General features: G+C 37.5%; 1 protein-coding gene across 3 annotated transcripts in view; it reads left to right on the top strand.

The window, feature by feature from the left end:
* Window positions 1–19,231, top strand: part of LOC150108726 (MPN domain-containing protein-like) — a 318,202-nt gene that overhangs the window by 177,611 nt on the left and 121,360 nt on the right. For all 3 annotated transcript variants that reach the window (XM_090390953.1, XM_090390954.1, XM_090390955.1), the window contains one exon: window positions 2,745–2,817. In XM_090390953.1, the coding sequence (XP_090247079.1) occupies window positions 2,745–2,817 (73 nt within the window). The remainder of the gene's footprint in view (window positions 1–2,744; window positions 2,818–19,231) is intronic.

The raw sequence follows: 19,231 nt of genomic DNA, 5'->3' as shown, positions 1-19,231 counted from the left end.
ACAATATAGACATGGAATTCAAAGGCATATTACAAGTTTGGCTTCTACCATTTGCAATTAGATAACCACTTTTTCTCTCCAGCGAGTAACTGCATGTCATAGTCAGCAGCTTCTTCTGTTTAGATTTCTCCCCTATTTCTGGAACAACTCTCTAATCTCTCTCTTTTTCTTCTAAACCTGCCTACTTGAACACTTACCTTTAAACCATTTTTCAGTGAGATGAGAATAACCTAGTCACCTTCATCTACTAAAACACAATCCCAGTTTGTTTATTTTTTTACAAAAAAAATCTCAATTCACATTGTAGTTTTTTTAGTACCTTAAAAACTATACATTGGAAAGATCTGCCAGTGTATGGTAAAGAGCTGAAGTCCTTATATTTGATGTTAAGGATAGTATGGATATGGGATAAATAAGAGAAAATAAAGTTCACAGTAGAAATAGACAGGGGCAACAAATTTCCCATTCTACTTATGCCAATCAATAAAAAAAAAAAAAGTAGGCAGCATGGCATTGTCACTGGATGATAGAAAGCCCACTTATACTGGTTGATATCTTCATGTCAGTTCATTCCCACCCCAGATAGAAGTTTGGCATTATCACTGCATTAAAAAAATAAACTTGTGTTTATTCAAGGAGAAAAAGTTGATATAATAGATTGTGTTATTACAGACATCAGATATAAGGATTTCATCTCTTTAACATACATTGATGGGACTTCCCAATCTCAGTTTACCTTTTCTTATCTTGAATAATACCCAGCTTACTAAATCAGATGTGTGTGTGTCCCTCTCTCTCTCTCTCTCTCTCTCTCTCTCTCTCTCTCTCTCTCTCTCTTTCCTTGGACTGTCATCCATTAATCTGACATTTTACATCATATATGAAACTGACATTCTTTGTTAAAACTTGGCATCCTTTTCTGTTTCAGATCATACTTTTCACCTGTCCTGTTATTAAATCTTTAAAAACTTGGCTACCTGAAGAACGACCAAAGTTTTCAATTAATCAATCTCTGCATAGACAAGCAGGCTTTTCACCCCATAAACTCAAAATCGACCATAGAACCCACACTATTTTAAAACAATAACATATTGTGTTAGGGACCACAAGATTGCGACACTTGTTTACCATATCTTCACTAGATGCAACTTAAAATTAGTGATAGTCTTCCAGCTGTCTCTCTCTGATTGACTCATGGGAGATTAAACTGCTCCAAAGGTTAGATATGGCTAAAACAGCCTTGCCTAATCTCTGTAAGGGAATAAAAGGTGATAGCAGATTTTTTTTTAAAACTTCAACTCTTCCTAACCTTAGAATATCGTTCTTACATTTGGTTAGTGTACCGAAGACTTCCTTAAAATTTCTCGATGCTCTCCAGAAGAAGCCAGGTCAGTTAATTGCAAACCTTTTCTCATAAACTAACTTCAGCTGCTAACATGAACAACAGCTCAACATTCTTTCACAGTACAACTGCAAATCATCCAAGCTCCTCTTTCATTTAATTTATCCTTGTTCTCTAGAATAGCCTTCCTCATGACCGTGTCCTTCAAGCACTCAAAAAAAAATAAATAAAATAAATAAATAAAGATATTAATAGGCTCTTTCCTTTTTAATCTTTGTCCACACACTGCACTTATATACTTTTGCAACTTCTCATTTGTGGGATTATCAAAAAAAAAAAAAAGCGAGAGAAAAAGTCAAAGACTAAACAAACTTTGTCTGAAGACAAAGCATTACTGCTATTACAAGGAGGAGGATTGATATAAAAATAAGAAATGATTATACCACTCTGTGCCTTGATCAGACTACTGTATTTGCAAATTTGGTTGCCTGTTTTCCACAGTAAAACTCTCTAGAGGATCTACAGACAGATAAGACTGTATCAAGAGTAGTTAGTTATGGGAAGGGAGAAATTAAGGAAATGTAAATTGCAGTTTAGCATATAGCCAGAGAATAGGTGATATGATAAAGACTTAAGTTGGTGATGTGAGGTTGACTTTATCAATATGAAGAGTTGGAAGAATTAAGAAAGAGGAGGGGGAAGAACAGTGCAATAAAGAAAACAAGGAATAGATATTTTCCCACTTAGAATGAAGGTTGAGCGAAATGCTTGAACAAAATGCATAAATGAATTCAGAATGCATTATGATTTGTTGGTTGAGTGAGACCTCTTGCAATGAGTCTTTTAATAATAGTAATATGTACTGGAAATGCAAATCCTATCATTAAAAAAAAAAAAAAAAAATCAGCTAACGCCTTTTTATTCCCGTATATACGGGAGTAGGCGAGGCCATTTAGCCCTATCTAACTTTTGGAGACTGAGTGGGCAGTTCAATCTCCACTGGTACCCAATCAGAGACAGATGGCCCAAGGCTATCACTAATTAAGCGGTACGCAGTGAAGAGAGACGGCTCAAATGTGCCGCCATCTCGTGGTCTCTAACCCTAACACAATATATTTAATGTCTGAAATAATGTGGGTTCTACGGTCGATTTTCTTGAGTTTACAGGACGAAAAACCCGAGTTTCCGGGAGGAAAAACCTGCTTGCCCGTGCCAGAGATCGACTAACTCGGGAACCGGTCGAAAAAAGGCTTAGAAAAATTTCCTCTAGTCACCGACTAGAGGAAATTTCATTAAATGAAAAATCCTATCATTTCACTTCTGAAATCCTAAATTTCTGCTGAAACCTGAATCTTCATATTTAGACTAAAATGTCGAATCATTTTCTATTATTAAATTGCAGGATTTCCATTGTCATCTGACAAAGAGTGAAGTAGTTGGTTATCTGGGAGGTACTTGGGATATAGCAGCACATAGTAAGTTTGCCTTATTGATCACCACTGTTTCATAAACCTTTCTAAAGAAGTCTTATTTGTTAACTAAGGTTAACTATTTTGCTAAGTTTTTATTGTGAAGTTTTTCTGTTTTAAATATCAGTTATTCAGTTATAAATGATAATTTTAAATGAAACATTGTTAAATGAATAAATCAGATGTCAGATTAAAAATCAGCCATTTTTAATTTTGCATGTAATAATTTTCTTTTCAGAAAATAATTTAATTTTCTGAAAATTCTTTGATTTCATTTGCTAATTATGTTTATTTTCAGTATGATCAAAGGGAGACTCCTCTGATCAGAAGAAATTAGCAATAAAATGATTTGCCTTGAGTCATTTATTATGGAAGTAGATAGTCTTGAAGCATCTGTTATTATACCTGTCATTTTCCTGGGTTGTTTACCTATTGTGCAGAAGATAAAACTGTTTTCCATCTATTTGACTAGTCTTGCCTGAAAAAAATGAGAGTCTAAAAAGGAAAATCTATAATTTTTTGGTTCTGTTATTTCTTTGTGGTATGATCACCAGATTGTATCACAGATTACAAAACCCATCAAAGAAAAACATGTCTTTTATATATATATATATATATATATATATTTGATGCGACAGATTTACTTCTATCTGACATAAAAGAAACTTAACTGACTAAAACTGAGGGATAACAATATAGAAAAATTATTAGCTTGAAAGCATGACTAGTTTCATCTTTTCAGAAGGCTTCATTGGGTGCATATAATGAAAAGAGAAATACAAAATAAACATTTATTTATTTATTTATTCTTATGGCAAAAGGACTACAAAACAGCTACAGGTCAATGTCCAGTCTGGAAAGCCAATCCAAGTCCTCATCTGTCACCTTGTGGATGTCCTGTAGGCCACCACCATGAAATTGGTGCCTTGGGCAGTCGTTCACAATATGAGTAATTGTCTGAGCCATGGGAGAACAATCACAATAAGGGTGGTTAGTTGATAGATGACCAAATCTTCCTAGGAAGAGCCAAACCAGGCTGCAGAGCACAGGGATCTTCTACCGGGAAGCCATTTGTTGGACCAGTATTCTCTCCATATGTCAGGTGTTGATGGCAGGGCAGCTGAAGAAAATGAGAAAATGACTTCATAGTTCGTCCTTGGACCAGAAAGGCTTTCTAGATTTTAGGCAAAGACTAGGTGGATTTATGAGAGTCTGGTGCAGGGGCAGGAGTGGGTTGCTCATTGCTTTATTAAATTCTTTAATCAAGAATTGTCTTCTCCGTATGTTTCGTGGAGCATGTTAGATAGGACAGGCAGTCAGGAGAGAGCGAGAGAGGGGTGCTTCTCACTGTACCACTAATTGTGTGCATGGTAGAGTTAAGCTGGGTGTCTATAATGTTAGTGTGTGTACTTCTTTCCCAGACAGGGGCACAATATTCTGCTGCAGAGAATGTGAGGGCTAGTGCAGACGACCTTACGACTTCTGCACCACAACCCCAGGTTGATCCAGCAAGCCTTGAAATGATATTGTTTTTCATTTTAATTTTGTTGAGCAGGTTGGTGATGTGCCTTTTATAGGTTAGGCTTCTGTCCAGGCTCACTCCAAGGTATTTCGGGTGAGGCTCATGTTCTACCATTTTTCCATAGAAAGAAAGGTTGAGGTGTCGATTCACTTCTGCATTGTTCAGGTGAAATACTGTGGACACAGTTTTTGTTGGATTTGGCTTCAAGTACCACTGCTTGAAGTACTCTTCCAGGATATTCAGGTCTGTGTTCAAGATTGATTCCAGGTTGACAAAGGAGGTAGATTGATGTAGGATCGCTAAGTCATCAGCGTACATATACTTGCTTGAGCTGGTATGTGGTAAGTCATACACGTAGATATTAAAGAGTAAAGGGGATAACACAGAGCCCTGTGGGAGACCATTGTGAAGGAATCTGGGTCTGCTCTTTTTTCTGCCAATATGGACCCGGATCTTTCTGTTGGAGAGAATGGATTCAAAAACTGGAAAGTTTTTTTGCACCTTATAATATTTCCTAGCTTTAGGAGGAGGACCCCTGATCCAGACTGTGTTAAGTCAATGAAAGTGGCTCCGGATTTAAGTTTCTTCTGGAAGCCTGCTTCAATCTGTGTTGTCAGGGCTAGGACCTGGCCTGAAGCCAGCTTGTTCAATTGGGAGTGCTCTTTCGATGAGTTGTGAAATTCTTTTAAGGAGAATTCTTTCAAAGAGCTTAAAGCAGAGCAAAGCAAGGAGATAGGTCATAGATTTTTGACATCATTTGGATCTTTCCCTGGTTTGGTCACAGCAATTATTTTGGCTTCCCACAACAGATTTTGTAGTTTTCCAGTCATTATAATTTTTGAAATAAACATTAAAAACTGATTGTTGGCATTTGAAGCTGTTCTGGATCCCATGGTATTGTTGAGCATGCTCAATTGGGTATGATCTCATGTATGGCACAGGAGTAAGTCAGAGAGGTATAGCTTAGCTTAGTATTAAGGTGGACTGGATTGAGGACACTTTTTGTTGATTCAACAGCTCTTCTTTCAAGCTCATCATGGAATCTAAAAATATTTTCTGATTTATCCCAGATCACTGGGTGAGTGGTAGAACTTTCATTGTCAGGGTTAGCAGAATTAAGAATGCGATTAGATCGAGTGGTGGCTCTAGTTTTGCTATAGGTGATAACTCTCACATGCTCATCTATCTATACATAGTTAATTGGATGTCTGACCAAAATATGGTACAAAATAATTAATGTTCATTAATTCTTTTTTCCACAGAATGGCTTGTCTGCCCAAAGGATATCAAATTACATTCACAATAGATTGGTAAACACCAGCTAAAGATAGAGGTGACATTTGCCTTTTGTAGATGGTAATAATGAGAAATTTTATTGATAAGAAAATATGTTGGAATAAGATGATACTTCTTCATAATTCTACCATTAGGGTCAGTGATACCAGATATATATATAAGGACTCTTCAACAGACTGTAGTCTGTTGAAGAGTCCTTAGTTATTGGAACATAGGAGTCATTATTCATATTTATGAATTTAGGATTAGATTACCAAAACAAGCCTTAAAGTACAAGCCATTAGGAAAAAGAAAACCAGGACGTCCTCTTAAACGATTCAACGATGACTTCTAAGGCCGGAACAGGCCATATTAGGCCTAAATCCTTGATACGTATGATGATGATGATGAATTTAGGGACACAAAACACACATGTTGAAAAGATTATTTTACTGATTAATAATAAAATAATAACTTGTCATCATCAGAAGGATACGTGTGTATAAGAACCAAGCTACGTGCTGTTGCACTCTATACAGGTAAATTACATCTACATTGTTAACTAATCTTTTTTCTTAGCCTGTCCTCTAGTGATTTAAAAAAAAAAAAAAACTACAATAAACTCTGCTAAAGTCCTCACATACTAGGATTCTTCTGGATTTGTACAGTAAGGTTGCTGCTGAATGTTCAGGAAAAAAAAAAAAAAACACTTCACCAAGTCTTCTTGTATTGAGATTTTTCTTTGTTGTTGCTATGAAGGTTGCAGATGGGTCCTCCACATTCTTGGAATGTTAGACCATCGTTTTTATTCAGATTCGGATCATGTTTGAGCATTTCACATGCTTCCTTGAATTTCCGCTTGAACCAGGTTTTGTTGCGGTGTAGGGACTTGGTACCTTTCCAATCAATTCTGTGGTATGTTTGGAGTGCATGATCAGAAAGGCTGGTTTTTTCCAAAATGGAGGTATTTTATGTGTCATTTGTGTTCATCCTTCCTGATTGGGATGGTTCACCTTGTTTCCCCTATGTATGGTATGTTTGTTACATGTGCATTGTATTTTGTAAAACCCTGGGTGGACGGGTGGGCTAGGTGTGGCAGAGGATCCTTGGAAGAACTGAGTAGGTGTCTTAATTTTGTCGGGAGTTTAAAGGTTTTGTTTAATGGTTTAATGGTTTTGATGTTATATTTGTGTAGTGTTCTGTCTATTTTTTCAGATATGCCTCTAACATATAGTATAGCAATAGCATTCTTGAAATTTTTTTGTTATTAGTAGTATCTTTGTGGAGGATCTTGTGAATGGTTTTTATACTGTATCCATTTTTTATAAAGGTATGTTTGATGGTCTCATATTCATGGTTAAGAGCTTGTTCATTTGAACAAATAGTTTGAGCTCTGTGTTTAAGGGTGCTTATGACCCCTAGTTTTTGTGTTGGGTGGTGATAAGAAGTTTTGTGTATGTACTGGCTTGTGTGTGTAGGTTTGTGGTAAACTGAGAAGGAGTGACAGCCTGAAGGAAGACGTGTGACAAGTGTGTCTAGGAACGGAAGAGAGTTGTTTTTTTCTATTTTAATGGTGAATTGGATGCGTTTGTGTTGTTTGTTCAGGTGGCTAAGGAATGTATTTAGTGCTGCTTGGCCATGGGGCCAAATGGCGAAAATATCGTCGACGTATCTGAGCCAGATTTTGGGTTTTAGACAAGCTGACTAGAGCTCGTTGCTCAAAGTCTTTCATATAAAAGTTCGCTATTGGGGGGGGGAGTGGTGAGCCCATGGCTGTACCCTCTTTTTAAAGGTAAAAATTGTTTTGCCACACGAAATATCCGGAGCGGAGTACATGGGAAAAGAGGGCCGTGATGTCGTGTGAAAATATGTTCTGTAAGAGCAAGATAGTATCATTGATTGGGACATTGGTGAAAAGGGAAGTTATGTCAAAGCTGACTAATAGATTTTGGTCGTTGAGTGTAATGTTTTTAATTTTGTTTATGAAATGTTGTGTATTTTTTATGTAGGAAGGAGAATGACCAACCAATTCCTTGAGTGTGGCCGCTAATTTTTTGACTAAGTGTTAATTTGGGCTGTCGATTCCTTCCACAATTGGATGTAACGGTGTGTCTGTTTTGTGTACTTTTGGCAGGCCATTAATTCAGGGCGTGCGGGCTTACTGCGGTATTAATTTTTTAATTGTTTCTTCCGACCACATGTTGACTGATTTAAGTAGTTCAGTAGTTTTCTTTTTGTTGCGTTGCGTGGGGTTGTAATTTACCATTTGGTAGGTGTTGTGGTCTGATACCAAATGGTTCATTTTTTCTATGTAGGTTGTCCGATTTAAAACAACAGTGGCATTCCCTTTATCTGCTTTTGTGATAATAATGTCACGGTTATTTTTTAGGGATTTGAGGGCCAGTTTTTCAGCTTTGTTTAAGTTGCTGCTTAATTTTTTGGTTGAATTTAGTAAACAGGCAGTTTCCATCCGTATTTTGTCAGCTAAATTGGCGGGGAGGAATCTTAAACCTCTCTCAATATGGTAGATTATATCTAGTTTATTTACTGACCTTGGAACAATGGCGTAATTTAAACCTTTCTCTAGTAGCGAGAGTTCACCTTGGGTGAGGTTGTAATTCGATTGGTTGATAACCAGACAGTGGTCCGATGGTGGTTGGTTGCTCCTAACTGCTTTTGTGGATGATTGGCTGCTCCTTTCGTTATGGCATCGTAATTGTCTTGTGCTTTCCTGTAGTTTTAATGCTTGAAACTTTGTTATTAATTGTTCTTGGTTTTTGAGTAATAGATGCTTGGCCGAGTCGTCTGTGATCTTGTCCAGAATATCCCAAATTTCTGGATTGATGTAACTGGATAGCCCAAATTTTAGTTGTAACACTTTGGCTTGGATAAATGCTAAGTTCTTTCGTGTGTTGTGGATCTGTTCTCTTAACAACGCTTTTTCTAGCCTGGCATAGATATGGAATGCTTTAGCTGATGTAAATTTCTTCTTTAGTTTAATGCAGTTGGGTATTAAGTTGCTGTCTCTACATCGTTTCAAAAAGGCTAGTCGATTAATTAACATGGAACTACGTATCTTTAGCTTACCGTAGAGGCTGCACTGCTTGTGGGTCACATCTCCATGGATTATGATGATCAGGTTACACAGTGATCAGCATTCATATTTATGAATTTAGGGACACAAAACACACATGTTGAAAAGATTATTTTACTGATTAATAATAAAATAATAACTTGACATTTCGACCCCTGTGTTGAGGTCATCATCAGAAGGATACATGTGTATAAGAACCAAGCTACATGCTGTTGCACTCTATACAGGTAAATTACATCTACGTTGTTAACTAATCTTTTTTCTTAGCCTGCTCTCTAGTGATTAAAAAGAAAAAGAAAATAGAAAGATTAAAAGAAATAGGAGTCATTAATCTGCTGCAATGAGAATTGATGAGAATTTTAACCATTCAGTTCATTTAAAGTTTTGTTAGTGAGAATTTCTTGTTGTAAGCTTGAGGGAGAGGAGCACACATTATGTGCTCTATTAATTAATGACTTGATAACACCAATTTTTTGAGCAGTATGATGAGCAGACCTTTGATGAATGTATCTGCTTGTAGAAGTAAATTTCTGATAAACACTGGTTGACAGAGTATAAGAATTTTAAAAGTATTTTTCTGTACTTTAATATCAACCCTAGCAAACATTAGTAGCAATGTGTAGCCATGACTGCATCATGAATCAAAGATGGTAGCAACAAAAAACAATGGCGACAAAGTGCTATGATTCCTGCTAATGAAATTAATAAATAAGTGCTATGATTTCGCTAATGAAATTAATTTCATTTGCGAAACTCAAAGAGTTTCGCAAATGAAACTCTTTGAAGCTTTAAAATGCCAAAGCTGCATACTAGACATTATGGGAAAGTTCTTCAATTTTGGCACAATTTTTGTTGCCAGTATGCATGCCAATTGTGCCAAAATTGAAGAACTGGTGCTCAAACTCCTAAACACCTTCAGCCAGCCATTTTTCTGTCCCCTGTGCCTCCTCACCATTAAACAACTCCTAAACTTTGGCAGGCATGTGGATAGCTTGGAACAGCATCTTATCATGCTTGATGAAACCTTGTCCCAGAAAATCGACACAATCAAAAAAAAAAACTTGAAGCAATCCACAATCAGTGTCTTGAAGTTAACTTGCCTACCACAGACAGTGCCAGCAAGCTTCAGTTTGAGATGTAATCTAGGTAGAAAATAAGAAGTATAATGCCATTGTCCTAAACGTCCATTCAGATACCAACGCAACACTAAATGACAACATTTGCAGGCTCGCTGAACAATTCAATTTTGACCTAAGAAAATTATCAGGTGTCACCTACGATCAAACAGAGAAACGAAATGAATTTAATAAAAGTGACTTGTGATACTCCAGCAAGCTGATTGGCATTCATATCAGCCATGAACAGCAAGGCAGAATCAACCAACCCTACATCAGATGTATGAGCATGGCCAGATCTTACCTATGCACAGCATGAAAAAAAGCAGCAGTTAAGAAAAGAACTAGAAGAGAAATGTCAAAGTGGAGAAGAAATATGGACAATCATTTACAAAGAAGGGATATTAATGAGAAATTCAAACCCTCTAAACAACCAATGTGAAAACCTGATCCCAAACACTGTATAGGAAACATGTAGGATTCATGGGGTCAAATTACAGATCCATTTCATAAATATACACAGCCTCAGTTCTAACCTTGTTCACTTCCACCTTCAGTCTGCTAAATCTCACCTACTTTTCCTGACAGAAACTCAAATCTCGACTTCCTCAAACACTACCCAAATCTGCTTTCTCAACTATACACGCTTTCCCTCCTTTCGTCTTTGAAGTGGGATTGGCACATATGTTCACTCCGATATACCATGCCAGAGAGAGTATCCAACATGGGATTTCTCAATTTTGACCTCCTTTGGCTAAAAATCACCCTGCCCCACTCTACCAAATTCATAGCTGTCTCTACTCTTCTCTTAATGCCAACAACCATCCTGAACTCTTCAATCACTTTTCCTTAAATGTTGATGTTCTCTAGTCCAACTCTCCAAACAGTGAAGTCATCTTTCTCAGGGACTTCAGCAGCCACAATGCTAGCTGGCTGTCCACTTCCAACTGCACAGATCAAGCAGGTAGAGGCCAAGACTTGTGCAATCACAAATGATCTCGCACAGATTGTCCACATGCCCACCAGAACATCAGACAATTCCAACCATGCTTCAAACACTTTGGACCACTTCCTCACCACTGACCCATCTAAGTACACTGTGAATGTTGTCTGCCATCTAGGTAGATCAGACCACAATGTAGTGCAGATTTCTTCTCCCATGGAGCAACACACACACACACACACTCACACACACGCTCACATCCATGCATTGTATGGCATTACCAGAAAGCCAAGTGGGATGATCTTCACAACTTCTACTCCTCATTTCCTTGGTCAGATTACTGTTTCCAGTCACCCGAATGAAACCTATGTGTAGAAAGAATCACCGAAATAATACTCATCAACATGGAAACATTTATTCCCCTATCTGAGCCTTGTTTCTCCCACAGGTGTGCCATGGCTGTACAAAAGAAGAGTCAGGCATAACACAACTTGTTGCATCCAAAACTCCATCTTCCTATATAGCCTACACAAAAGCCAAATTATCACCACATCAAAAACTGATTTTGAGATAGCTAAAGGCAGGAAACTTGCATCCTGCCCAAATGGCACCCATGCCTTTTTGGCTCTAGCCAAAGCTATTGGCCATAACTTCTGCATGCCACTACTCTCATCACTATTACACTCAGATGGTATTATTACCATCTGGTATTTGCCTCCAACCCTTGTATAGCAAATCATGGTAAATGTCCCCCAGTCATTCCAAACACCCAGCACTCAATGTCTCATTTGATCTTTCACCAGAAAGAAATTGGAAAAATTTGCTTAAACTGGATACTAAAAAGTCTTCTGGCACTGATGGCATCCCTCAAGTTGTTCTAAAGGTCTCCAGAGCTGACTGCCACTTTATGCTGTTTATTTTCACTTTCTTATTCCACTGGTATCTGTCCTGTAGTCTGGAAAGAATTAGTCCATAGACAACCTATTCTTAAGAATGGTGATAAATCCTTACCTTCAAACTACCGTCCAATTTCTCTCACTTCAATTCTTTTATTGTAATGGAAAGAATTATCATTGGCCAACTCCTATACCACCTTGAAGACTCTCATCTAATAAATCACCGACGATGTGGATTCTCGTTAAAGATACCAAGCAATTTTATAAACTTGGTTTTAATCCTTTTTCCCAAGTAAGCAAACAAACAGGTAAGTCAAGTTTGTGCCTGAAGTATTTTCAGGTCTGAGGCAACCCATGATAAAGGTGGAGTAAGCTCTGATTACTTTCCTTAGTATCTCCCATAATGCAAAGCACATCTTCTTGCGGACATGTATGATGCTATGCATTAAGGGAAGAGCCAATGCTCAGACTGGTTTTGACCTTTATTGAGGTCTCATCAGTGGGAGCCATGTCACTAATTCACCCAAATATTGCTCTCATATCTGGGGTGGTGCTCCTAAGAGCTCCATGAAAATACTGGATTCTATACAGAAAAGAGCAATTGGATTGATTGATGACTCCTCACTCACTAATACAGTCCACTCACTTTCACACAGGCATTCAGTCTCTGCAGCCTGCATCTTCTATAAATACTTTTATGGCGCTGCTGTTTATCAGAATTGGCATCAATGATTCACGCCACTCTCTTGCATACAAATATAAGAGGGTACTAACCAGTACCCCCTTATAATTCAACTCCAATTCACAGAACAAATTTCTCCTCTTCATTTCTTCCTTCTACTACTGCCCTCTGGAACAATCTTCCATCACATGTGTTTCTCAAGGAATACAACTCACAGCTTTTCAAACCAAATGTGATCGAGTTCTTTATCAGCCATCCATGGTACTAACATATTATAGGTTGACCAACCTCTCATGGATAGGCTCTGCATATATATATATACAGGGTGTTCGGGATAAATTTGACATATTTATAATTAATTATATTTTTCCGTAAGTTACATGTATTAACACACACTTCTCTTCATTTAAAAGGTTGGATCCTTCTTCATTCATATACAAGATGTCAGAAAGGATGGATAGCTGGAACCCACCTGAATCATGGAAGAGAATAACTTGTATCATGATGATTCGTGCCGGCCATCAAAATAAGGATATTTCGACTGCTGCCCAATGCTCCCTGAATACAGTAAAAACAATCAGGCATGAACTAGAGACTTGCAATGGTGACTACGAGGATGTAGCAAGAAGAAAGATCCCTAGCAGACGATCTGATTGCGTTCGTACAGCAGAATTCCTCGCAAATCTACAGGAACAGGTGTTGAAGAACCCTGGCATTGGAATTCGGGCTTTGTCACGTGAAATGAATGTTGCAGCCTCTACTATGAAGCTTGCACTCAATGAAGACCTCCGCTACTACTCATACAAGCGCCGCAAAGGTCAGCTGCTTACAGAAAAGGCCCGTGAAAAACGTTTGATAAACGCGAAGAAACTTCTAAGCAGAGTGAAACATCCTGCGGAACCACAAACAATCTGGTTCTTTTCCGATGAGAAAAACTTTTGTCAGGATCAAAAACACAACACGCAGAATAACAGATGGCTTGCATACAGTACAAAGGACATTCCTCGTGTAATGCAGACTAAATTTCCCCAAACTGTGATGGTTTTCGGATGTGTATCCTCTGAAGGCAATGTGATGCCTCCGCATTTTTTCCAAGAGGGCCTCAGGTTGACTTCAGATGGCTACGTGGAGTTGCTAAACACTGTAGTCAAGCCCTGGATAACAAGGGTAGCCAATGGTAGGCCGTATGTATGGCAGCAGGATTCGGCCCCTTGCCACACCTCTGGGAAAAGTCAAAAATGGTTGTCTGAAAATTTCTATGACTTCACCAGTCCAAATGTTTGGCCTCCAAACTCCCCAGACCTTAACCCCATGGATTATTTTGTATGGGGCGCAGTTGAAAAAGACACCAATCGCACTTCCAGTAATACAAAAGCCCAGTTAATGGATAAAATTAAAACAGTTTTTGCGGCCCTTCCCAGGGAGACTGTAGCATCAGCTTGTTCGAGGTTCCGAAGCAGGATTGAAGCTGTGATCGATGCTAATGGTGGTTATTTTGAGTAAATCTTGTTGATAGTATTGTAATTAACTCTGCCTGTAATGTTTTTTGTCAATTCATTAAATTTAATAGATACAAAGAAGATTTTCTTTTTCCTTACGAAACTGTCAAATTTATCCCGAACACCCTGTATATATACAGGGTGTTCGGGATAAATTTGACATATTTATAATTAATTATATTTTTCCGTAAGTTACATGTATTAACACACACTTCTCTTCATTTAAAAGTTTGGACCCTTCTTCATTCATATACAAGATGTCAGAAAGGATGGATAGCTGGAACCCACCTGAATCATGGAAGAGAATAACTTGTATCATGATGATTCGTGCCCGCCATCAAAATAAGGATATTACGACTGCTGCCCAATGCTCCCTGAATACAGTAAAAACAATCAGGCATGAACTAGAGACTTGCAATGGTGACTACGAGGATGTAGCAAGAAGAAAGATCCCTAGCAGACGATCTGATTGCGTTCGTACAGTAGAATTCCTCGCAAATCTGCAGGAACAGGTGTTGAAGAACCCTGGCATTGGAATTCGGGCTTTGTTCGTGGAGTTGCTAACTGTAGTCAAGCCCTGGATAACAAGGGTAGCCAATGGTAGGCCGTATGTATGGCAGCAGGATTCGGCCCCTTGCCACACCTCTGGGAAAAGTCAAAAATGGTTGTCTGAAAATTTCTACGACTTCACCAGTCCAAATGTTTGGCCTCCAAACTCCCCAGACCTTAACCCCATGGATTATTTTGTATGGGGCGCAGTTGAAAAAGACACCAATCGCACTTCCAGTAATACAAAAGCCCAGTTAATGGATAAAATTAAAACAGTTTTTGCGGCCCTTCCCAGGGAGACTGTAGCATCAGCTTGTTCGAGGTTCCGAAGCAGAATTGAAGCTGTGATCGATGCTAATGGTGGTTATTTTGAGTAAATCTTGTTGATAGTATTGTAATTAACTCTGCCTGTAATGTTTTTTGTCAATTCATTAAATTTAATAGATACAAAGAAGATTTTCTTTTTCCTTACGAAACTGTCAAATTTATCCCGAACACCCTGTATATATATATTTTTTTTTTTTTTTTTTTAAAGAATTGAATGACTAGAACCGAGATTTAAGTAAAAAAGTTTTAATATAAAAACACGACTAGTTTCGGCTTGTAACAGCCTTCATCAGGTGACATTATAAAAGAAAGAAAAAACACTAAAACACCGAAGCTTAAATAAACTATGAACATCATAGAGAGTCTCTATATAATTGATATTAAATCGTTGTGGTTGTATTTAAAGCTGTTCTTTTGTTTGTTGTATTGTTGGGAAAGTACGTGCTAGTAGCATCTCGTGAACGCCAGTACATGATTACAGCTGAATGACTATCTGGGAGGTTGTAGCTCAAGTTATTATTTATTTAGATGAACAGGATTGAAGACGATTTTCCTAGATTCCAAGATTTTTCTCTCTAGTTCATCATTGCAATGGAAGATGTCAGTAGATTTTTCCCAGCAGACTTTGTGACTTTGGGTTTCATCATTAGGATTAGCCGAGAAAAAGATATGACTTGATAATGCACTGGCTCGCTGTCTCATGTAAGTAATGTCCCTCATGTGTTCTTCCATACGCAATTCGAAGATTTGTCTGTCTGCCCAAAATTATTATCATGTTAATAGTGTTCTATTAACATATGCCTAATATGTTAATAGAACACTATTCTATTAACATATGACTTCGTCTATACTGACAACTATGGAGAGCCTCCGTAACTCAGTCAGTATAGAAGAAGAAGAAGCCCTTTGGTTGGAAAACCTGGGTTCGATTTTTCCATCCATGACGTGTGGAACTTATCTGGTCTCTTTTGACTAAAGGTGAGTTAGCCAGTCTCATATGGACGTAGAGGGGTTTTTTCACCCGGAAACTCGGGTTTTTCATCCATCAGAACAGGCAAACCAGCCCGTGTGAACACATGGGGATTTACAGCCATAAACACTTATGACAATATGTGGAAGAGATAGGGTCTTCACCACATGTCGTTACACCTGTAGTCAACCATGAGGCACATCATGGTAGCCAACCTCCTGGATAGGAGATGATCACGAATGGGAATGGGAACACTGTACCAAACAACACATAATTATATTTGAGTTGTAAGTCAGCCGTTAAAATAGGTGATGCAAGAAGATGGTTTTGTGTTAAATTATAGAGGTGCATATCATATACATAATATGAGGGTCGTCTGAAAAGTTCTCGCCCTAATAATGAATAAACGAATTTATAATTTCAAAATAATTTTTATTTTTCAACATACTTCCCTGAAGACTAATACATTTATAACAATGATGCTCCAGTGCTATTATCCCATTATATTCTCAGTACATCTGAAAAATATCCCTCTACAGCTGCAATCACCTCTTGATTCGAAGAAAAATGCTGACCAGTGAGGAAGAGTTTTAGTTTTGGGAAGAGATAGAAGTCAGAAGGAGCCAAATATGGGGAATAGGGTGGATGTTCCAACAATTCATAGTGCAGATCCCTTAATTTCCCCATTGCCAAAACACCAAAAGGTGTTTTTGGCAATGGGAAAATTCATATGAGACTGATGAAAGATGATTTTTTTCCTTCTGCAAACCAGGTCTTCTCTCATGAATTTTTTCATCTAGTCTGGTTAAAAGATCAGAATAATATTTGTTTTACCCTTTTCAAGATAATTAATAAACAAAATGCCTTTAGCATCCCAAAACATCGATGCCATGACCTTTCCTGCTGATGGAACCGACTTTGTCTTCTTTGGTACTGAACAACTGGCTTCTGTCCACTGTTTTGACTGCTGTTTGGATTCTGGTGTGTAATGGTAAATCCAAGTCTCATCCATAGTAATAAATCGACACATAAGATCAGTTTTATTCTTGTTAAAACGTTTCAAGCATTGTTCAGAGATTTTCATGTGAGTGCATTTTTGATCTGCTGTGAGCAAGTGTGGCACCCATCTTGTGCAAAGCTTTTTCATTTGCAATTCTTCATGCAAAATATATCCTACATGTTCTTTTGAAATGCCTATAGTCTCATCAATTTCACTCACTTTGACTCGCCGGTCATCCATTAACATATCGTGCATTTGATCAATGATTTCTGGTGTTGTGACACTTTTTGGATGTTCTTCACGTTGATCATCTTTAAGGATGGTACTGCCACGTTTAAACTTGGCAGCCCATTTCTTAATTGTCAAAAAACAAAGGAGAAGAGTGCCCATAAACTTGTATGAACTTCGAATGGATTTCTTTTGGCGTTTAACCTTTTACAAAGAATTTTATAACCGCACGATACTCAATTTTGTCCATTTCAAGGAATACAGACAACACTTTTGCTTCAGACAGCTGTATAAAACAGACTACTTGATAGAATGACTTGCAATTTGACATGGATGCTTATGACAGAATGTACCAGCTTAGAAAAAAAAATCGTGCCAATAGTGTTGCCATCTATGGTCAAGGCTGAGAACTTTTCAGACCAAATATGAAAATTTGATGATAATACTTTGGATTAGTGGATTAGGCAAATTAGTCTGACTAATGATAAAAGGGTAATCATTATAGGCAATTTCAATTATGGTAATATAGACTGGAATGAAGAGAAAGCATCTGGAATCAAATGGAATGAATTTCTTCAGTTTTTGAGGGACAACTGTAATAGAGGCTACATAAAGATTGAGGATCTTGGATTTAATTATCTCATCCGAAGATATTATTGTAAAATGAAGTGTCAAGTCTTCCTTCAGTTGGTGAAAGTGGCCATGAAATTATCACTCTGGTGGTGGTGGCTAGCCATATCAGGACTTTTGTGAGAAAGAGTTATTTGGAACTGTAAGGTGGGTGATTATGATAAACTCAGGAGGCAGCTTGCAGCAATTCATGGAAAGAGAAATTGAATGGGAATTCCGTTTCCCATTCAATGAATTGGAAATCATTACCTATTAATCCCTCTAAACAAAAGAAGCTTTCTGCATCTTGTCCTATAGGTTCAGTCAATTTAGACTAATTCAGAATGGAAGTAGATAGTCTGAGGACTGAATTAATCAAAAAGATGGATTTAAAGTTAAACTCTTTTGCTGTAGCACAGGAAAAGATTCTGAAGATATATACTGAAATAAAAGCTGGTCTCTCACAGGAGCAAATAGCTCTGAGAAGTCAGGACCATCACAGGCTAGAGGAAGTAAAAGATTTTATAGAAAAAGACAGATCAGATGTTAAAGATGTAATGGTTTGGGACATACTTCAAGAATTTGTCCTACAGATCTGTCTAAGTTACCCAAACAAAATCAAAAATCACTTCGTCATGATCCTTTTCAACTCTCTTTAAATATAGTACAAAAACAGGCTAAGTCAAAGTCTTGTTCTTTGAAAGTTTTATGTCCTCATCTGTCTCAAAGCTTTCCATCTTCAAAAATTTTTTAACTATCTTAGTGTCTGCAAAAACAGAACCTTTAAATATGGTAATAGGCTTTGTTGCAGGTATTCCTTATAAAATATTGTTTGATACAAGTGCTTTTACTTCAGTAGTGACATGGAAATTCTTTTCCTTACTTAAGGATATTTATTAGCATGAAGTTAATGTAATGGATGGAAAGAGTATTTAGAAGATTTGTACAATAAAAGATAATAATATTGAAGGAGAATTTGAAAGGAGAGAATTTGTTGAGGAACCCATGATAATGAAAAGTGAAGTGATATCAGCAATGAAACAACTGCCAAAAGGAAGAGCTCCTGGAGCTGATGATGTGTCAGTGGAATTATTGAGAACAGCTGTGGATGAAGTAGTGAATATATTGACTAAATATATAGCTTTGGAAGAAAATCTGCTGGCCTAGAGATTGGAAAAACACCAATATTCATCCCAATTCCAAAAAAAATCAGATCCCAGAGATTATGAGAATTATAGAACTATTGCTTTAATTCCACATGCAAGTAAAGTTATGCTGCAAGAGTTCCGATAAAGGTTGGAGCCATATGTGAATAGAGAAATGTCACAGGAAAGGCAGGCTTTAGGAGAGATAGAGGAACTGGAGACCAGATAGCAAACATGACATGGATTATGGAAAAAAACAAGAGTATTTCAGAAGGAAGTATTCATCTGTTTTATTGATTATAAGAAAGCTTTTGATTGCATGGATCATAACTGATTGTGGATTGTAATGAGATCAATGGAAATGCCTGAACATCTAATTCTCTTGATAAAGAGAGCTGTATGACAATCAAGACGCTTCAGTAAAAAGAGTCTTTGGAGAAACAGACAGTGTTTGAGTGGAAAAGGAGTGTGGCAGAGTTGTATACTGTCACCCTACCTTTTTAATATTTATAGTGTGAATATATTCTATTATATTCCCTCAGCCATATGGCTGTTGGGGCTACCAT

The sequence above is a fragment of the Typopeltis vanoorti genome, chromosome 3 (genome assembly GCF_054136105.1).
Source record: "Typopeltis vanoorti isolate ZY-2024b chromosome 3, IOZ_Tvanoo_1.0, whole genome shotgun sequence".
Classification (NCBI taxonomy): Eukaryota; Metazoa; Arthropoda; class Arachnida; order Uropygi; family Thelyphonidae; genus Typopeltis; species Typopeltis vanoorti.
Note: the sequence above shows the minus strand (reverse complement) of the source record. Positions and strands in the feature narration are given on the sequence as shown.